Raw genomic sequence first — 20199 nt, forward strand, 5'->3', positions numbered from 1 at the left:
TCATTTAAACCAACAGCTGATGATGTAATCTCTCTGGTGAGGACAGTCTGAAAATGACATGTACAGTACAGACTATGTTTCAAGCATGGAAGGTCTGGATTAAGGACATACTAGATCCTTTATCAGTGGTCCATGTTTCCACGCTGCACTTACATATGAAATAATGTCTGACATGTAGACCTTTGCAGCACAAGCAAACACTTGTCGTGGTTTACTATAGAGAGCTTTTGCATCTTCCATGCTTGATCACCAAGGAGATTCCGGGGTGGGGGGGGGCTTTAGGAGGTCCCATGGATTCTTGAGAGGACTTAATGGTATTTCAATCATTAGCTATTGTACAACAGCTACTTAAATCAGGTAACTCTCGTCTTCCCTCAAATTGCAAAAAGTTCTGCAACGTAATCGCCGCATATGAACAACTCAAACGATCCTATCGATACGTGGAACAACAAGATCTGAATGTGAAGGGACATAAATATCATTTCAAAAAGTGTCACAAACTGGTGAACCATAAAGGCGAGTCCAGAGAAGATGAAAACATCAATAACTGATTAAAGACTTTTTCCAGAATGTCACAAGCTAGTGTCGGCTGTCCTCATCTTCGGAGCGCTGACAGAGTTGGGCAGTGTTGCGGTGTCGGGCTGGGCGTCCCTGCAGAAGAACACAGCAGGGTTTTTACAGGCCCACATTGCCATCTCTCCTCCCCCTACTCCCTTTCCAGGACTTGAGCTTGACAGACGGCTGTTATTATTCACCCGCACACGACTCACATAGCGGTCCCTTATTCTCTCTGCTTGGTTAAGCCGAATCTCGCGGCTCTGGGTTTGGCTGGAGAGGTATGCAGCAATATTTCTTGTCCGATAGCCCTCCTCTCTGCTCCGCCCCAGTAACATAGAAATATTGGGGTTCCTCAGGGCGTAGATCAGAGGGTTGATGGCTCCGTTTGCCCAGGCTAGCCAGATGGCTACCGTGTCCATCGCAGGGTTGAACTTGTAGTCCCCCATCGCTGTAACCAACCCCATTAAACAATATGGCCCCCAACAAAAAATGATGAACACGATCATGATGAGAACTGTGGTGGCCGTTCGCATTTCACTGTAAAATCGCAGTAAGTATGCGTATGTCGTCACCGGCCTGACCCGGATTTCAGACAGTCGAACTGTCTTACAGATGTTATAATGACAAAAGCACATGAGGGAGAAGGGCAGTAAATAACAGACAACGATGAGGCAGATGCTATAAGCTGTCCCCATACGTGACGTCCCAGAGTGGAACACATACATACAGTGGTAAAAACCTTGCTTATGGATTTCTGTAGGTGTTCGGAATAACAGATACCATGGCAGAGAGAAAACGACTGCAGTTAACCACACGCCTATCAGCAACTGAGTCGCGTTCTGGCGCCCTATTTTGGCCTGTGGCTGTCTGACTATGGCATAGTACCTGTCAAAGGAAATCAAAGTCATGGTCAGGGTGGAGATGATACCGAAGCAAGTGTTGAAAAAGCCATTGGCCACGCAGAAACGATCCCCAAACATCCAGACGCCGTCCTTACTGAAGAGCATGACGAAGGAAAAGGGCAGACACAGAACAGCCGTGAGGAAGTCCGACAGCGACAGTGACATGATGAAAGCGTTGGTCACCGTTCGAAGCTGTCTGTGTTTGATGATGACGACGACGACCGCCGAGTTACCGAGGCTGGAGAGGAGGAAGATGGAGAGGAGTACCAGGGCCTGAGCTGCCACCACGATGCCCTGCAGGACAGAGTTACTGTCAGCAGCACTCAGCACTGACGGGGTCGACGCCTGATTGATCTGGCTAAGCTCGCCCCCCCTTTGGACTCTGAACGCCGATAGACTTCCTGTGGTTCCCAATGTGGCCTCTGTGGGGGTGGCCACTAGGCTGGTCACTATGGAAACAACCCTGAGGAAAAGATGGAGAAATCATTCTTAAAAAAAAAAGCATCGTCAGGACTGTTCTCACAGGATATCATGCACAATCTGAAGCCACATTCATGATGTCAGAGCAGAGAGGAAAGGTGGAAGGCTGGATGGACAAAGTGACCTACCTTGGCACAACAGGCGAGGCGGTGCCCAGCTGGCCGGTGAAGCCTGAACCCAAGGTGTCAGCTGTGTAGTTGCCCCCGCTGCTGCCCCGCAGGGCCGTGCTAACGGGCGAATCCATTGACGGAGCACAAAAACAACACAACAAAATTCATTCCCTGTCTCACACACATCCATTCAGATTACAGTCGGTCTTCCTGGATTCAAACGTAGCTGCTGGTGACTTCTCCTCATCCATCTGTAGCTTCCTATTTCAGTATCTCCACATCCATCAGAGAAAGAAAGGACAAGACAAGGGGCAGTCAAATCCCAGTTCATGGGCAAACACTGACTTATCAGGCTGGTTTGACTTGACTGTCATTGTGCAATATATAGGTTTTTAGTTAACAGTAGCAAAGTTAAGTGTATAGTACAGTATAATGCCTGGGCCTTTTTCTACACATGTGACAGATACCAGTGTTTCACACCACCGTCAGCTGCTCTGTGACAGATTAGATGTGATGTCACTTATGCATTACTGTAAAGCCACTGCCTTCACTACAGAACTCCCCAGTGACTTCCCTCTATTGATGCCCAGCTCTCAGCATTAAGAGGTCACTGACTGATGTCCCGACTGATCCACAGGATCAGAAACACTGTCCCAGATCCTCAGCTTCAGAACGGAGCCTTACCTAGAAGTTACCACATACTACATGTTGTCCGTCACAGGTCTGTTTCTGATGGCTTCTCCTGGTCTAAATATATTTCTAAAGACATTCACAGGTACACTTCCACTGATCGACACTGATGGCACACTTTGTCTTTGCTCATTCATTTGGAGTATTAAACTACGGGTGGCCATGCTGTGGTCCAGGCGGAACACCCTGGCAGTGCAGTGGCTGTATTACAGTGTGTTCCCACAGTACTCCAGGTTCACAGAGCTAGCTGGCTAGTGCAGGTGGAGCTGCTGCCGCTACAGGCCCCTTCTGAGAGCAACACGCAGTCACACAGTCACCTCCGTGGGCTCCTTCCACGGTCCCGTGTGTTTACCGGCCACGGTCCCGTGGACGTGCTGCTCTGGCCTCTCCGTTATTCGGTAGTGAAGCATGTTCCTTCTGTTCCTCCGTCCCTCGTGTTACCGTAAACTTTGGTCATTTGGTCACAGTGTGTCCACAGCAGGCCGACCCCCCCGCAGACAGGCTCTGCCCCTCGTCATGGCTTAGCCGTGTTCTCCTCGAGAGCCCCGCGGGGCGGGAAGAGCGGGAGAGCCGCGGTCCAGGCGGCGACGTCGGTAACGGAGTTCCAGAGCGTGGCCTGTGAATCCTCGGTGAGGAGAGGAGAGGAGAGGAGGCACAAGTCCACTGGCGGAGAAAAGGAGAAAAGAAAAGAGGGTCGGGCAGACAGCTCCTGTTCCCTCCTACCAGGAAACACACGGGAGAAGTAGCGGTGTGTCCCCGTGAAGAGCAGCGGCGGAGCAGGGCCAGAGAGCGGACCGCTGATCCCAGGTGTGACCGGGGCTCATCTCTCTCTCCATCGCTCTCTCTCTCCCTCTCTCTCTCCATCTAAACCCCCCCACCCCCCTGAAACCACACCTTCCACACGAACGTGATCACAGCATCTTATGACGTTTTATACAGTTGCCATGGTAACTGCTGATGGACTTTTTTTTTTTTTTTTTTTTTTTTACATCTGTGTTCCTGTAAAAATAACAACAGACAATGAAAATGACACAAGAAGGTGTCTGAAAAAGATTCTGGTGAAATTTGCGTCACGATTTGTCCTGACTGGTGATTGTTCCAGAGCAAAGTCACAGCAGAGCCTTCAGTGCTGCTGCAGTCAGAGCTTTAAATTGGGATTTCTGATTCTAGTTGACCAGACAAGATAAGATGTGCTGCAAAAAATCCCCCCAGCTGGTGAGCAGCTGCTGCGGTCTGAGGAGGAGCAGAGTAAACTGTCTGTCTTTTTATTCAGCTTCATTCTGAGGTGTGCCATTATCAGAACTAGTTCAGCCTCTTTAATCAAACTGAAAATGCTAATTATGACAAAATCAAATTCAGTTGAACACATTTTCATGTTTGAAAATACAAAATTCTGTATTTGTGAAATGAAAGGAGCCATTTTAATCAGAAATGAGCTAAAGTTGCACATTATCTGCAAAAACTCATTTTATATTCAATTTCATTCAATCATTCATCATCACTCATTGTGACATCCTCACTCTGTGTGTACATGTTGTTGTATATATTATGTTATTATTATTATTATTATTATCATCATTATTATTATTATAATTTATATAATACAGCTCCTCATTCTGAGTGTACATGTTGTTATATATTATTGTTGGTAGTAGTAGTAGTAGTAGTAGTATTAGTATTATATAACACATCTCCTCACTCTGAAGTTACACGTTGTTATTATTATTATTATTATTATAAGACTCTGGACTCAACTGGTGCAGTAATTTACCTCTGTGTAATAACTTGTAATAATAATCTTTAATACATCTTTTTTTATTCATACTTTTATATATTTATATTTTACTTTGTGTTTGAAGTGTATTCTTATTCTTATTCTTTTGGAGCTGTGTGTAACAAAAAGCAATTTCCCCCTGGGGATTATTAAAGGAATTCTGATTCTGATTCTGACCACTGTTTATTTTGGTAGTAGTCACACACTTTTAAACATAAGAAAAGACTAAAAAAGACTTGGATTCAAAATTTGTGACTAACTTTGTCATACGTCTCACACACACACACACACACGCACACAAAGTGGAATTAGTTTTAATTTCTTTGAATTCTGTCATTTTAGCAGCTATAAGCCTGCAAACCCATAGCCTAAATAACAACGGAGCGCCAGCTCACTAATCCCAGGTGGGATTCTGCACAAACTCTCTCTCTCTCTCACTATCAGACCGTGAAAAGAACAGCAACAGTAATCTGCTGCTTTCATATGGATTTTAGGGCACTGGTATGGTTCCATATTGATCGATCACACAGACTGATCAATAAGAAGCCCTTAACCTGAATGCATTATCATCTTGGGCTTTAGAGCAGACACGTAGGCTGTGACGATGTTAACATGGCTCTGTGCAATAACAGAAATAGGCCAGCTTCTTCCTTTTACCCTGCGGCCTCCATTTTCTGCTTTCTTTAGTTCAGGAGTGTCATCTGAAAGAAAGACTAAAGGATGGATGTTATACCAACAGTTTATTTCAGTCACCTGTATTCATTGTGCTTCATGTGTACAGTGTTCCAGTGTTCTTTGTTATCAATAAGATGAGTCTCATCTGCAAACTTACTGATGGAATTAGCACAGTAAGCAATGGCTCAGGCACTATGTGGTGGTATATACTGTGATAGACAGCAGTGCACGCTGATACACCACCAACTATGTTTCCCAACTTCCTACTACTACTTCCTGTGGCTCCTGTCAGCTGAACTCAGTTTGAAATAGAATGGTTCACATAAAAGTCATGTTTATCATTCCCTCGAATCTCTACAACAGAGAAAGCAACGTCGGGTGCAGAGTTAGCACACACTGCACACAGGAACGTGGAAGGATCCAGGCTCTGTCCACACATTTTATGGGATTTCTTCAAACATTTGAATGAACTTTCTGCCAAATATAACGCTGCTCTGTGTTGGATAATGCGTAAGTTCCTTAAAAACAAATAATCACCCTACTTTAATATGTTATATCCATAATTTTGTGAAGACTGCTAGATTACAAACACACACACACACACACATATGATGTAACCATGGACGTCACGTTATTGTTATTTCAATGAAGTCGTTAACTTCCGGCTTGTGCTACCTCATTTTCGTCCGCATCCGGTTTGGGTACAAATATAAATACGGTACCATCAAGGCGAGAAAACCTTGTTTTGATCATTCTTTGGGCCACCATGGGTAAGAAGCTCTTATGTTTCATTTGCACTTATCATCTCATGACAGTCATTTTTTTGAGATACAGTCGCAGCGGACATAATGGTGAGGTTGTACCGGCTAGCTAACATCTAGCTAGCTAGCTAGCTAACATCCCGAAGCACTGGTTATACCAGGCCAAATACCCAGCTTGTGTTTAAACGGAAATGTATTAAATAAAAAAGCTTAAATAGTCTCGGGCTATCTTGTTGTTCTGCACCCCCCCCTCCGGGTCAACATAAAGCCACAGTCTAAGTGCTTTCAAACACAGCATGGAAAAGATGGAGGACATGGAAAATACCGCACACAAGTCATATCTACTTAAACGTTAGTGATCAGAAACCTGCCGCTGACCTGAACAGTCACATTGTAAAGGTGCTTGTGTGTCTTCACAGCTGTGGCCATGAGCTCAACGTGTCCAGGCCTGTACTGCGGCAGGAGGGTGAACGGATCGGTGGAGGGAGACTGTGGTGTGAGTGCTGACCATCTGACCATCTGGTAGAAAGATGATGGAAAGGAACATCTTATGAATCCTCCTTCTCCCACTGGAATGCATCGTATAGATTAAACCTGTGGTTCCCATAAGGGAGAGATCAGAGCTTCAGCAGTGTACAGGACACATTTATAGTCCGGCTAAACACATTAGAAAGAAAATAGTAATGGGGACAAGAAGAAGACCTAGTGGAGCCGCTAAATAGATGGGCTGGGTACACTTGGCTTCAGGCCTGTCACATTCCCAGACTGGCAGAAGTGCCACCGATGGATGGTGCCTTACTTTAAAACATTTTATAGAGTGCCATATACACTACTCACAAAAAGTTAGGGATATTCGGCTTTCAGGTGAAATTTCAGGATGAACCACCACCAATACATTTCCTGCTTCAGTTAGAATTGGTATTTAAACAGTCCTCCTCATCATGCTGTTCACATTCTGACATCATGAGACCAAGACGACACCTAACTATTGATCAGCAGCACCTCAACACTGGAGGCTTCAAACAGGAAGTCCTCAGACGGAGGTGTTCACTGAGCTTAGAGGGTCACAGAGTGTCATCAGGAGGTTGTAACAGAGATACAGAGACTGGAAGAGTCACAGAAAGGAGAGGAGTGGACGTCCTTTGGCCACATCCCAATTTTACGTTTACCCTCGTTTACCCTCCACTGTTGTTAGATTTTCTTTCAATAAATTGTTTAAGATGAAGAAACTACCATTGCATGCTGATACTTAAATGCCCTACTTTCATGATATAATATCACTGTAGCATTCATTTTTTACATTTTCCATATATTTCACCTGAAAGTCGAATATCCCTAACTTTTTGTGAGTAGTGTATGTAGAAAAACTAGAATGAGCAACAAGATGCATTTTAAAAACTACTAAAAAAAACCCACATAACGGAGAGATGACCCACTACTAAGAGCTCATTAGAGCTTACAAGAGAATGAGGACAAAGGTTTTTGTGGGCTCTGTCTAATCTCAGCTGGCCGTCTGTCTGTCTGTCCGTCCTGCCAGGTTTGTCCTCGTGGAGAGCGTTCCAACCTGCAGAAGGTGTGCGAGCGCTGCGCCGAGTCCCCCGAGCTCTACGACTGGCTCTATCTGGGCTTCATGGCCATGTTACCGCTGGTGCTGCACTGGTTCTTCATCGAGTGGTACTCTGGAAAGAAGAGGTGGGCCACAGAGAGGATCACACACTCGCTCTGAATCTGACAGGGGGGGGGGCTGGTTGATGTAAGACATAGTTCAATAGAGTTGGAGGACACCTCTCCCTTGACAGAAGAGATGAATTAGCTCGTTTTCGCTCCACATTTATTACTGACTTGCATTGACTTAACTATGTCATAGATTATTTTTATTATATTTTATAATATGATGCCTTTCAACAAATAGAATCAAAAAATTGATAAAACACTCAGAAAATGTACTCTTTAATTTTTTTGTGCAGGTGATGGTTCATTAGGTTGTAGTTAGGTTATAGTGTAGAATATGGTCAGTAGTGCCATGATGTGGTAAGAAGCCAATTTGCCCTGGAGGTGAGGTCATCTGGTGTCTGTGGTCAAACAGCCCTCACACAGCCTGGAGGGGTGTCTGAAAAACAAACGGTGGTCCCACTAAGCACAAACCAGATGGGATGGCATGTAGCTGCAGAATGCTGTGGTAACCACGTGTGCCTAGAACTTTGAATAAATGACTAACTGTCACCAGCAAATAACTTCTGTGATGAAGCTTCATTGGAAAACCTCTAAATAGAAGCTCTGAATGTAAGAAGATGACACTTAGTCCAACCCTAACTCATGGCTTTGTCTCTTTCTGTTGGAGACGCGTTGCTCTGTGGTCACTTAAATGTGTGTTAGAATGGGACGTCTGCAGTAAAGGAATTCAGTTATGTGTGTGTGTGTGTGTGCGCCCCCCCCCACAGCTCCAGTGCTCTGCTGCAGCACATCACAGCCATGTTGGAGTGCAGCGTATCGGCTGTAGTCACCTTGCTGGTCACGGAGCCGGTGGGAGTGCTCAGCATCCGGTCCTGTCGAGTCCAGATGCTGTCAGACTGGTACACCATGCTGTACAACCCCAGTCCAGACTACGTGAACACATTACACTGCACCCAGGAGGCTGTCTACCCACTGTGAGTGCTCATAACCGTGTCATTACAATAAAATCAAACCAAAACACTAAAAAGGTATTACTGTTCACAAAGACACAGAAAGTCTACGTTGTCACTGTCTTCGTCATATATGCTCATATGGTCTGATATTAGAGTCCATGTTCTCTCCAGTTTGTGTCTATTGGCACTCATGTCTTTGCCTGAACCCTCTTTTCTTCTTCCCTTCCTCAGCTACACCATCGTTTTAATCTTCTATGCGTTCTGCTTGGTTCTGATGATGCTGCTGCGTCCTCTCTTGGTGAAGAAGATTGCATGCGGTCTGGGCAAGTCCGATCGCTTCAAGAGCATCTACGCCGCTCTGTACTTCTTCCCCATCCTCACTGTGCTGCAGGCCGTGGGAGGAGGGCTGCTCTGTGAGTGTCGAGGAGGAGCTGGAGGCCTCCTGGTTCCATGAGGAGTTTCAGTGTGACTGACCGCATAATTGCATATTTTGAATAACGATGATCCGCCTGTGTGTTTCAGATTATGCCTTCCCCTACATCATATTAGTCCTGTCTCTGGTCACACTGGCTGTTTACATGTCTGCCTCTGAGATCCAGGTAAGAACACTGTGTGTGTGTGTGTGTGCAACATGTAGCAGGTCCAAGAAATACGGCACCTGTCATTATGAGGAAGTAATTTTCACCATGAAAATCATCAAGGAGTGTTCCACCAGAGGAATAATATTAGACTGAGTCATGATTCTTTATTGATTTAATTTTTATCGCATTTAAAAACAAAGTTCAGATTCAAGATGGGCTCTGAAGTAATAACTGCATTTTGAGACTGAAACTGAAAAGTAATGGAGTTTTAGCTTTAGGAAACACTGACGTGGAAAAGTCTGGAAGTGGTGTGGTCTTCTGCTCCAGACTCCAAAGTTAGAACCCAGGAGTGATCCAGCTCTGGTGGCTGCTTCAGAGGAATGCTTTAGTTTGTTTCAGTAGCTCTGAGGAAACTTGAACAGGAGGAAGACGCAGAGTTAACTTGGTCGAAGTGATTTCTTCCCCTGGAGGTGTTTGTCTTGATATAATTGCCGGTTAGATAGTTTTGCATCACTGGTGTTACAGGCTACCGGTCGAGCGTTAACAGGCATCTCAGAATCACTACGTGTGCTGGAGGCTGATCCCCCGCTGTTATTAATCCGGACCTGTTTCCTCTCTCTGTGTGCTCCCTTCTCCTCCACCACAGTCTTTCAAGAACCTGGTCGCTAAAAAGAAGCGTCTGGTCGTCCTGTTCAGCCACTGGCTGCTCCACGCCTACGGCATCATCTCCATCTCGCGGCTGGACAAGCTGGAGCAGGACCTGCCACTGCTAGCCCTCGTGCCCGGCCCCGCCCTCTTCTACATTGCCACAGCCAAGTTCACGGAGCCCAGCCGCATCCTGTCCGAGGGGGGGAACGGACACTGAGCTCCCCTGCCACACTGATTACAACTGGACGCAACACCGCAGTCACGTTTTCAGCTTGCAGCGAGCCATCAGTGGGGTTTAATAGCGTTCAGTTTCAGTGTGCTTAACGTGCTCAGCCAGTTAATAAGGACCAGACATGATGACATCACGAGGTGCTCAGCACGAATGGACATGTTCTTTAACACTACCAAACAACTTAAAGATGAGGATCAGCTCCAGAAGGTGTTCAGGTCTGACGACGAGTGAAGCTACTCCCAGGGCCTCTTTTCTTAAGGAAGAGAATGGAGTGTGATTTGTTCCTGCATCACTCCTCACGGCTGAATGCCCACATATTTAAACAGTTTAACTTGCACATCTCCCCATGGGACCGTGGCTTCAAGAACACTTAGCTCTTCACTCTTGGTTTGCACAGTCCAAGCTGAGACCTGCTCACATAACTGTAAAATGTACTGTAAAAGTCTTGTTCCTGTGCCGTGTCAGTAGATTAATTTTTAATTCATTGTCCTCTGCTGTATAAATACTGCTAGACGCCAGAGACGAGGTCCCACACAGAGTCCCAGTGATGTCTTTAAATGACTCCTTCAGGTCGATAACGGTCCAAATGACTAAATCGAGTCACTTTACAGGGAAGCAGAACGGAGTTTGCAAACGCCCCCAGCAGCAACCAGACATTCTTTGGTATCGTAACCTGACAAGCGATCAGCCACATCCAGCCAGGTGAGGGCGAGTGGAAACATTTTCTGTCCTTTTTGAATATTCTTAAGCATTTAAAAAGGTGCGACTGAGACCAGAAATAACACGCGACTGCCAGATGGTTACGAAACAAAATGTAGAAGTTCATCATGATCTTTTTTTGTGTATATAAAGTAACTTTTCTCTCTATTTGAATCTGATAACACGTATGGATGTGTCTCCTCAGTTTGCTCCTGTGTTGTGTAAAACAAGCAAAGAGATGAAACCAGCTCTTGATGGTTGGAAGAGTCTTGCAGGATTCTGGAAGTGCCCTCAGCTCTGTAGCAGGGGATCACAATGTTGTGTCTGTTTTTTTTTTTTTTTAATTGTAAATGGCTGTTGAGTTGATCGTACCATGTATGTTGTTGTAAATATACAGTATGCCTGTAAATATGGGTGTCTTCATGTTCAGTAATATGTGCATACAAACTGATGGTTCCCAGCAGAGAGTGGTATCTGTGGCTACCTGTGGAACCTCTGTGTGCTCTGGATCTGTTGAATCTGTGCTGCTCAAACCTAAATGAGTTTCTGAAACACCTGCTGTCACACTCACAGTGTGGTCTCCTGGATGTGGGGGGGGGGTTACTCCTCGCTGTGGACAGGAGACGTGCTGATCTAATCCAGCTCCATGCAACCACACCAGGAGCCTGTTCCCAGGTGAAAGCCTGACGTCTGTTCCATCAGTGTGTCCTCCGGGGTGGGGGTGGGGGGGTTGCATTCAGCAAAATGAACTTGGCAACTCAGCAATCCTGCTCCTTGGAACATTGCATGCTTGTGTAAAAACTGATATCATGTAACTTTTCAGCAGTCTGTGCCAGAAAACACACTGGAGGTGTGTGGCCTCTTTCAGATAGAGCTGCCTTGAAAACATTTGCTGCAGCGTGGGCTTCACCTTCTCTCTCCTTTAAAGCACACTGCAGGACGTTTATTAAACTCTTTAACTCTGGGTTTGAGCTGATTTTCATTTCATTTCATGTTTTCTTATTGTCCCACCTCCTGCCTTATTTATCCTTCCACTTCATTTCTAAACACTTGGACCGAGAGTATTTTCAGCAGTCTGACAGAAATGGGCTGAAGTGTGTTCATTATTTATGTCATATGATTATACAACATGCTTTTGAATACATTTTGGTTATGTGACCTACACAGAGTGGAAACTACAGGCCACCTCAGACTGTGTTTGAAAGGTAATGCTCAAGATAGTTCATTACTAGGCTGCTTTGTAGTTTCATTGACAGGCATGCGTCTGTAGGAAGAGGAATTTATCAGCAAGGTTCAGGATTCAGATATCGTCCTCTCCCCCCATCACATTCATCAGCTTCTGTAGACACAGCTGTCCAACAGTGAGAGCCAAAGACCAGTTTTAGGAATGCTCACTTTAATAATAGATATTACAATGCATACATTTCAATATTTCTTTTGTAAGTATGCATACAACTCAGTGCAAATGCCTTAGAAACAATAACTTATGTTAAAAATGATTGATTACAGTTTCTTAAATAAGAAGTGCAGCATGGCTACAGTGGTGAACATCCTGTACGTCACCATCAGTGACGTTATTTCCCCTGGAAATCTTTATATTCAGTAGTAAACTTTAGAATCAGTGTGACGACTACAGTTCTGTTCTTCTTCAACAGTGTGTGGTCAGTGAACCTGGTTACACATTAAAATCACCTGTCAGCAGAACGTGCAGTAACTGAAGAACAAAATGTGTGAGACCACCAGAACAGTTCAAGGGGGAAACCTTTAAACGCTCCCACACTCTTAGGTATTCATCTGTGTGTCAGGTTGCTGTGGACCTTTTTTTTTTCTTCTTTTTTTGTTGTTTGATTTACTTTCCTTCAACCGGCCCAATCAGCCATCTGTCCCATCAGTGACTCCAGACTCGTTAGAAACTATTTCACTTTAGATTGAACAGTTGTGGGGAGAACATTCTGCTGTGTACTGGTGAACATACGTTCATTCTGACCACATCAGCGACATGTCGACTGTTAGCATTTGTTACTTGTTTCCTCTGCAGTATCCACACTGTGAGCTACTGGAGCAAATTACGGTTTTACAGGTTTGCTATGTTTGGGAATGTATGCAGTTCTGTCAATATTCATCCACAGCCACCGTCTTGGGACCAGACTGGAAACAGGAAGCTTGAGACAACACTGTTAATGTGACGTTTTCTTGAACCTTCATCTGGGGTCTCACAACTTCCTGCACTGGAACTAAATGTTGCCAGTGAATGCAAACAGCTACCAAAACACTGCGGGTGATTGGGTTTGCAGTGTGCACGTTAAGCTTTGGATTTATGCGTCTGTGATTGTGGACATGCTCCTTATTTACAGACCAACAATGTCTAAGGCTGAGAAGGCTTTCGGAGGAGAAATAAACCAGAGTATGATGACAATCAGATATGATGATTAAAAAAAGGCTTTCTGAGTTAAGTGCATTTGACTAAAACAGTCTGATAGACAGCTGTGTGACCAACTTTAAGAATATTAAACACAACCAAAACCCTCAATCCCCCAACTTATAATCAATGAATGACAGTTCATTGATTGCAAACTTCGCATAACTGTCCGTTCCCATGAAATGAAGAGGGCTCCCTCCTGCACCCATTCCAGATGGCTGATAAGAATAGCTGATATTGATGCATTTCATGTGATAGAGGGAGGTTAATCAGCCAAGCACAGAGAGCAGAGGAGAGACAGTGAGAGAGGCAGGATCGCTTGCTTATTTAGAGCTGATCAGAACCCATTCAGAACCAGGTTTCCGCCTGAAATTCCATTATTGGGACCGTAACGATTACATCTTCACATTTATCAGCCACCTATATACTGTGCATTCATAGTATCTACCGTGGTTTCACAAGCACATAACATGCGCCGTGTGTCAGCTTGCCATTCAGACTGATACCTGCTGCACTTGCCCACCACATGAAAATACTGTGTATGAGCATGTTTTTAAGTCACACACTCTGCACAGATGTGTGCACTTCTGTTTCCTGACTGCTGGGCCTCCTAAGTTTCACTCTGACACCTCTGACTCAAATAAAACAAACCACTTCCCACAATGTCTTGTCACTACTGAGGCAAGACATGCTCCAGTCCAGACAATGGTGAAGAATGGTCCCGGCTTCCATGTCCTCTGAAAAAGCTTCAAACCATCGATGTTGTCTGTTGTTGTCATTTCCTGCTAAACCAACATCACTTCAGATCCACTGCACATTCCAACCAAAACATCCATTACCAGCAGTCCTGCATGTGTAAGCACAAATCAAAGAAAACAGCAGGCTCCGCTCTGATCCTCAGCTCTAATTACTTCTGGATATAGATGATGATGATGCACAGAGTTCCCACCAATCCCAGGGCCTGGATACCCAGGAACCACAGCAGCAGCCAGAAGAAAACAATCACTACCGGCTCCACTATCTTGTCCCCAAAGTACATCTGGCTGAAGCCCATCCCCCTCAGACACTTGTTGAGCATCCCAAACAGGGTCCCCATCCGCTCACAGTCGTCTAGCTGCTCTCTGGTGGTGGGGTCTTCAACATGGGGCCATCCTGTGCTGGGGTCACTAGGAGGTCGAGGTCGGGTCCGGCTGCCATCAACCTGCAGAGACAAAAGGTCAAGACAGGGTACACGTACACATGAGCACATAATGACAGGGTCAGAGAAGCTCCTCTGCTGTTCACGCTCCTCATCATTTATTCAGGCTCAGCTTGGCTTTATTAACCTAGTAAGGCCCTTAGAGACCCCTTGTTTTTCATACCATTCTCATGTGGAAATGTGTTTTTATGTTACTCAGGTGTTCAGTAGATTTGCTCCTCGTAGGAGCAGCAACAGTGGACCACAAACAAACAAGTTCACAGGCACTTTAACGGGACGTGTGCCCGCTGTGTGTAAGGTTCATTATTGTCTTGAGACACGTGACACTAGTCTCACCTGGAGGACTCTCAGGTGTATTACACATGGTTGTAAAGGGCCTCCGACTATAACCAGTAATCTGTGGGACACTGAACACTTAAATGGAAGGAACGTGGAATTAACTTAATAACTTGAATATTAATATGGTATCCTCTTAAATGATTTGTTGTAAATAAAATAAAAGAGAGACGTTTATTTAGTTGGAGTGTACGTCGTTCAAAGGTCAAAGTGAAAAAAAATATATAATGGGTGCTGAAAGGCCTTATCATCTGACACTCATTAGCGTTCATCTCAGGACTAACTTAAAAAGGACTTGAATCTGGATCGGGGCCAAACATTGATTAGGAAATATTAATTTGGTGAGTGACTTGATGTGAGTGAAGAACCTCTTCTCTGGAACACTACTATAGAACTGCCAGTGGACCCAGTGTTTCTGTAACTCAGAGTGAAACATCCCCTCTGGATGATCGAGCCACATTTCATTCATATCTTATCCAATTAACAGCTTTGAACCAGGACCGCCAGCATTTGGATGATGTACTGGTAAGCTTTTCTGAATTCAGTCTGCTCCAGCTCTTATTTCGATGACACACCCTGTATTTAAGGGGCAAAACATTTTGATAAGACCCATCTACAGACGACTAGTCAAGTTTATTCTTTTATTTTCATGACACCAAACGCCATCTACCTTCCTCTGATACTGTACCACAGTCCCTTCTGTGCATAATGTAACTGAATTAGTAGAGTCATGGCAGCCTGTAATCCCATCCACTGTATAATGGTGTACTTCCTCTTCTAACTACGGAGCACTCTGAGACACACCCCATCGTGTCTGTAGCAGTCGCTCTAATCCATCCCACCTGTTCACTATCTCAACAGCTCACATGCCATAAAATCACCACAAGCAGGGAAACAAACACACAATAAATCCACAGGTTCCATCCAGATTTGCAAAGCAGATCCGACAGACAGTGGAGAAATAACAAGTCATACACTGAAGCTTATTATTGGGAGGAGCAGGAGATGATCATGGATCATCTCCTGCTCCTGCTTTATTGGAGTGCAGCCTTTGTCAATCACACCTAAAGTGTAGAACACCCTACCAACAGATTTCAGGGAAGCCAGCTCACTAAATGATTTTCAAAGTTAAAAACTTGTCTCTTCACTTTAGCCTTTCACCAGCGATGACTGTCCTGATACAGATCTGAAACCCATGGATACATGGATGAAAATTGGCATTTTATGTCTTTCAGTTTTGAGCCACAAAGTCAGTTAGCGTGAAACTTGTCTTTGGTCGGCTGCTTCACCTTAGTAACGTTACTGTTTCCTGTCTGAGGACCCTGAGGATTAACTTTGTTAACGCTGACATCACTAGCATTTCCATTTGCACTAGTCCTTTTGGGCTGTTTTTTTTTTCGATTCTGTGATATACTTTACTATTATTTGCTACATTGCAAGTTAATATTGAAGAATTCCAAACTACGAAGGAACACGTGGAATTATGTAGTAGACAAACCACAATATGTTTGATATTTTAGCTTTCCTTTGAGGACAGCTTTGCTCACTCTCTGTCAGCTTCATGAGGTGCTGAGCACTTGTTGGCTGCTTTTCCTTCACTCTGCAGTCCAACTCATCCCAAACCATCTCAACTAGGTTTAGGCCGGGTGACTGTGGAGGTGAGGTCATCTGGTGTCTGTGGTCAAACAGCCCTCACACAGCCTGGAGGGGTGTCTGAAAAACAAACGGTGGTCCCACTAAGCACAAACCAGATGGGATGGGATGGCATGTAGCTGCAGAATGCTGTGGTAACCACGTGTGCCTAGAACTTTGAATAACTGTCACCAGCAAAACTGAGGTGCTGTTCATTTGTGGTTTCTGAGCCTGGTAACTAATTAACTATCTAACCCTTGGTCTTCCTTTCCTGGGGGTCCTCATGAGAGGATGATAGTTTTAAAGTAATGATGGACTGCTGTTTGTCTTGGTCCACTGGTTCTTGCCATAATGTGGTTTAGAACAGCAGTGGAATAGGGCTGTTCAACTGTATACAACTGTGGACCAACTCTACCTCTGCACAACACAACTGATGCTCTCACACACATTAAGAAGGCAAGAACTTCCAGAAATTAACTCTTACAGGTCACATGTGAAAGTGAAAACCATCCCAGGGGACTACTTCATGAAGCTGACTGAGAGAATGTTCACAGTGAGCAAAGCTGGCATAGAAGCAAAAGGTGGCTACTTTGAAGAATCTCCAATAGAAAACATATTCTGGTTTGTTTTTACTAAATAATTCTATATGTGTTCCTTCATAGTTTTGATGTCTTCAATATTGATCTGCAATGTAGAAAATAATAGAAATAAAGAAAAAAAACTTTCCAAACTTTCTCATTTATTACCAGCCCATTTTTTGGCCTTTATTTGCTGACACACATTACTAATGACAGCCTCACACATTTGAGTGTTGTTGAATGTTTGGATTAAAGTGGACGTTGAGATGATTGCTGCCGATGACATCTTCCATCTAGCAAGACCAAGCGCCACAGTGGGCAGGGTGATCTCCCCGGGAGCACCGGGATAAGAGCTGAGCTGACGAAGCTGCTTCTGGCTAAAGTCACGGGAAGATCAGCTGGATGAAATGAGTAAAAATCAGAGACTGTTTGTGCCCACATCTTCACACAGACCTGGTTTTATCCCAGTGCTCAGTATCACCCTGCTGCTCCCACTGGGTGTGCTACAAGGTGCCGACAGAAGCTAAGGAAAATATGCTTTTTAAAATGAGATGATAGTCGTGTTAACTATTCACGTGTCTACCCGCGCTGTATGATCTGAGACCCGACCTGGGGTCCCTACAGGTTGGGGGGCAGATTATATCATAGACGATCGAGTCCAGCTTCCACTTACATTGTATTAGCACAAATCCTGGGTCTGTTTATCATAATGTGCAATACTACACTGGATTCGAACACCCACGATCAGCTCTGGTCTCAAGAAAAAGTGATGTGTATTGGAAAGTCCTCCTGTTATTCTGATCTCTTTTTATTAGACCATCACATGTTGAGTCAGACATGATCAACATTCTGCTAGAACAGCAGCAGCTTTGGCAGCAATTTGAATGACTGGGTTTGAGATGTATACATGCAGTACTCCGGCGAACATATCTGGCTCTCTCAAATCCAGGGTGAGAGCTCGTGGCACTTCAAAACCTGATCACATCCAGAATGCTTACAATGGCTTTATCAGGTACTTGTAAAGCCCCTCTCAAAATAATATGAAAAAGTAATGCTGACTCCTAACACAAGCAGCAAAATCTGAAAGTCCCATTGTCATTTAATACCCCCCCCCCTCCTTTGTTGACTGTCAAATGATCAGTGAGCTCCTGATACAGATCACATGACGTTCTCCCCTGTGAGAGGAACATGCTGTAGAAGTCCAGTTTGAAGTTGCTGTGCTGTGCTGTGCTGTGCTACAGAGAAGGTTTAGAACACACAGCTGCTCTTTAAGCTGCTGTTATTCTACTGGAGGCATCACGCCAGGCCGCTATTGACTGTGGTTATTAACACGTCACCGGTCATTTATCTATGGAGCTCTCTCTCACACACACGCACGCGCACACGCAAACTAGCACGCACACACACCGATTTGAACAGTTACTGTGACTTCCTAATGTTACTTAGTCATGTTCTACCCGCTGTGCGTCGCGTGGCTTTGAAAAAGAAACCTGTATTTCGGAATGAAGTTTGGCTCACACGCGGGTGCTAATAGGACACCAGCTAACAGTGAACTGTTAGAAGTGAGCTCCAGGCAGTGAGGAGCTCCTCCACCAGCTCCCACGGGAGCGGAGCGCCGACACAGTGGAAGCACTCGCGGGTCTCGCTCGACGAGTGTCCCGTTTCACGGTTAAGGTTAGCACGGACTCTCATAAAAGGTCCCGGCTAGCTCGTCGGTGTACTTCCCCCTACCCGGTGTCGCTGGTGCGGTGCTGCGGCGGTCTGCCTCGCGCCGTGGACCGGTTGAGGAGTGTGCCATCTTCTCTGGCTGCCTGGCGGCGGCTCCTCGAGCTCAGGCCGGCGGAAAACAACCTGGTCGTTCACAGGCGGCGTCACGGCAGACATTTTCCACGTAGTCCTGGGACAGTAACTTTCAGGTACCACACCACGCGAGTGAACCGATTGATCGTCCACTCCCATAGCCCGCCCCCTCCTCCTCCCTCCTCCTCCTCGCGCCGCGCGTTCACGATAAATTCGCGAGAGCTCAAAGCCGCAGCGCCAGCAGTTTGAGGCACGCGCCACCTCCTGGCCAGGACAGGGATTACAGGGTGCACGTGTCCACTTCTCTGCACCCTCACACACATCTATAGATATAGATCTACAGATCTATAGATCTATAGATCTACAGATCTATAGATCTATAGATCTGTAGATCTATAGATAGAGAGATGTGGAGGAGAGAATATGAGGAATATGTCTTCACTAGTTTTGTTCATTTGACATGTTTGCGAAGATCATAGTTTAGATGTTAACTCCAAAAATGTGATCAATACAGAATCTCAACTAAACTTTAAGATCATGGTATTCGATCCTGTGTTAATAATCATAATCACACTTGTACAAGTTCTGCTACTACACCTTCACTTAAATACTATCAAGGAGCTATTTCCTGCATCCATGTTTACTTTGGACTGGCTTTATTATGTATCTTATATTCTACAAGCCTAATGTCTGTATAAGTGCTGTCGAGCTCCTTGAGCACTTATGTCAGTGGATTAGAAATGGGGGGATCTGCTGCACAGCTGGCGGGAACTTTAGTTTACTTTTAGTGCTGTTATTTAGCAGCTCCATGGACACCTCTTCTGTTGTGCCATTCTTCAGAACATTGTTTGGTCGCTTCAGGTAGGCACTCACAGAAAAATACAACTCAGACGAGCTTTCAAATGGTGCTATTCAGTGATGGAAGACATTTATTTATCTTTCAACACATTTTATTAGTTGTGTTTGTATCTTGTTATGTCTGCTTTCATTTCTATAACCTTACTGTTTCAGTCTTTAATTTCCCTCAATATTTGCTCTAAGACAAATAGCACATAAACATAATATTCTTAATAATAATAATACTGTTGCTTAAAGCTTAAAGTGGGACTGAACTCGTGCCATGTATTGCTACTTTATACTTCTTATCGACTATAGGCTACATATTTAAAGAAAATACTTTGACTTTCTACATTTTGCTGACAGTACTTCAGTACTTTAACCACTGAGTCCAATCATGAATGCAGAGCTTCTATTCGTAATGGAGTAAGGAGTATGTTTTAAATTGTGGTGTTGCTTTTTTGTCTTAAGTAAAGAATCTATATACTTTTCCCAGGGCTGTACTTCACTACGTCATTACTAGTGTTGCATTCCTAATGTTAACATGACTGTTAACTTTCAGCAATACTTCAAATAATAGTAAACACTGAGACGAAGGTTAACAGTACCATTTTTGTGGGACGTATAATGCGCGATATAACATCCTTCATAGGATGGGTGGT

General features: G+C 44.7%; 3 protein-coding genes across 3 annotated transcripts; 1 reads left to right on the forward strand and 2 right to left on the reverse strand.

The window, feature by feature from the left end:
- Positions 1 to 572: 572 nt before the first annotated feature.
- On the reverse strand, positions 573 to 2240 carry LOC139212410 (G-protein coupled receptor 135). Its single transcript, XM_070842954.1, is given in 3 exon segments — positions 573 to 1923; positions 2069 to 2211; positions 2214 to 2240. Coding segments are annotated over 3 exon segments (1521 nt in total).
- Positions 2241 to 5885: 3645 nt separating this feature from the next.
- Positions 5886 to 11701, forward strand: jkamp (jnk1/mapk8 associated membrane protein). Its single transcript, XM_070842282.1, has 7 exons — positions 5886 to 5959; positions 6370 to 6446; positions 7488 to 7642; positions 8392 to 8598; positions 8809 to 8990; positions 9100 to 9176; positions 9805 to 11701. Exons 1-7 carry the CDS (start codon positions 5956 to 5958, stop codon positions 10021 to 10023), a joined length of 921 nt encoding a protein of 306 aa, XP_070698383.1. The 5' UTR covers positions 5886 to 5955; the 3' UTR covers positions 10024 to 11701.
- A 431-nt stretch (positions 11702 to 12132) lies between these two features.
- Positions 12133 to 18974, reverse strand: fam241a (family with sequence similarity 241 member A). The gene is made up of 2 exons (XM_070842999.1): positions 18632 to 18974; positions 12133 to 14357 (listed from the first exon to the last, which is right to left on the reverse strand). The coding sequence occupies exons 1-2, from the start codon at positions 18857 to 18859 to the stop codon at positions 14064 to 14066; spliced, it is 522 nt and encodes a 173-aa protein (XP_070699100.1). The 5' UTR covers positions 18860 to 18974; the 3' UTR covers positions 12133 to 14063.
- Positions 18975 to 20199: the final 1225 nt, after the last annotated feature.

Source organism: Pempheris klunzingeri, chromosome 13 (genome assembly GCF_042242105.1).
Source record: "Pempheris klunzingeri isolate RE-2024b chromosome 13, fPemKlu1.hap1, whole genome shotgun sequence".
Taxonomy (NCBI): domain Eukaryota; kingdom Metazoa; phylum Chordata; class Actinopteri; order Acropomatiformes; family Pempheridae; genus Pempheris; species Pempheris klunzingeri.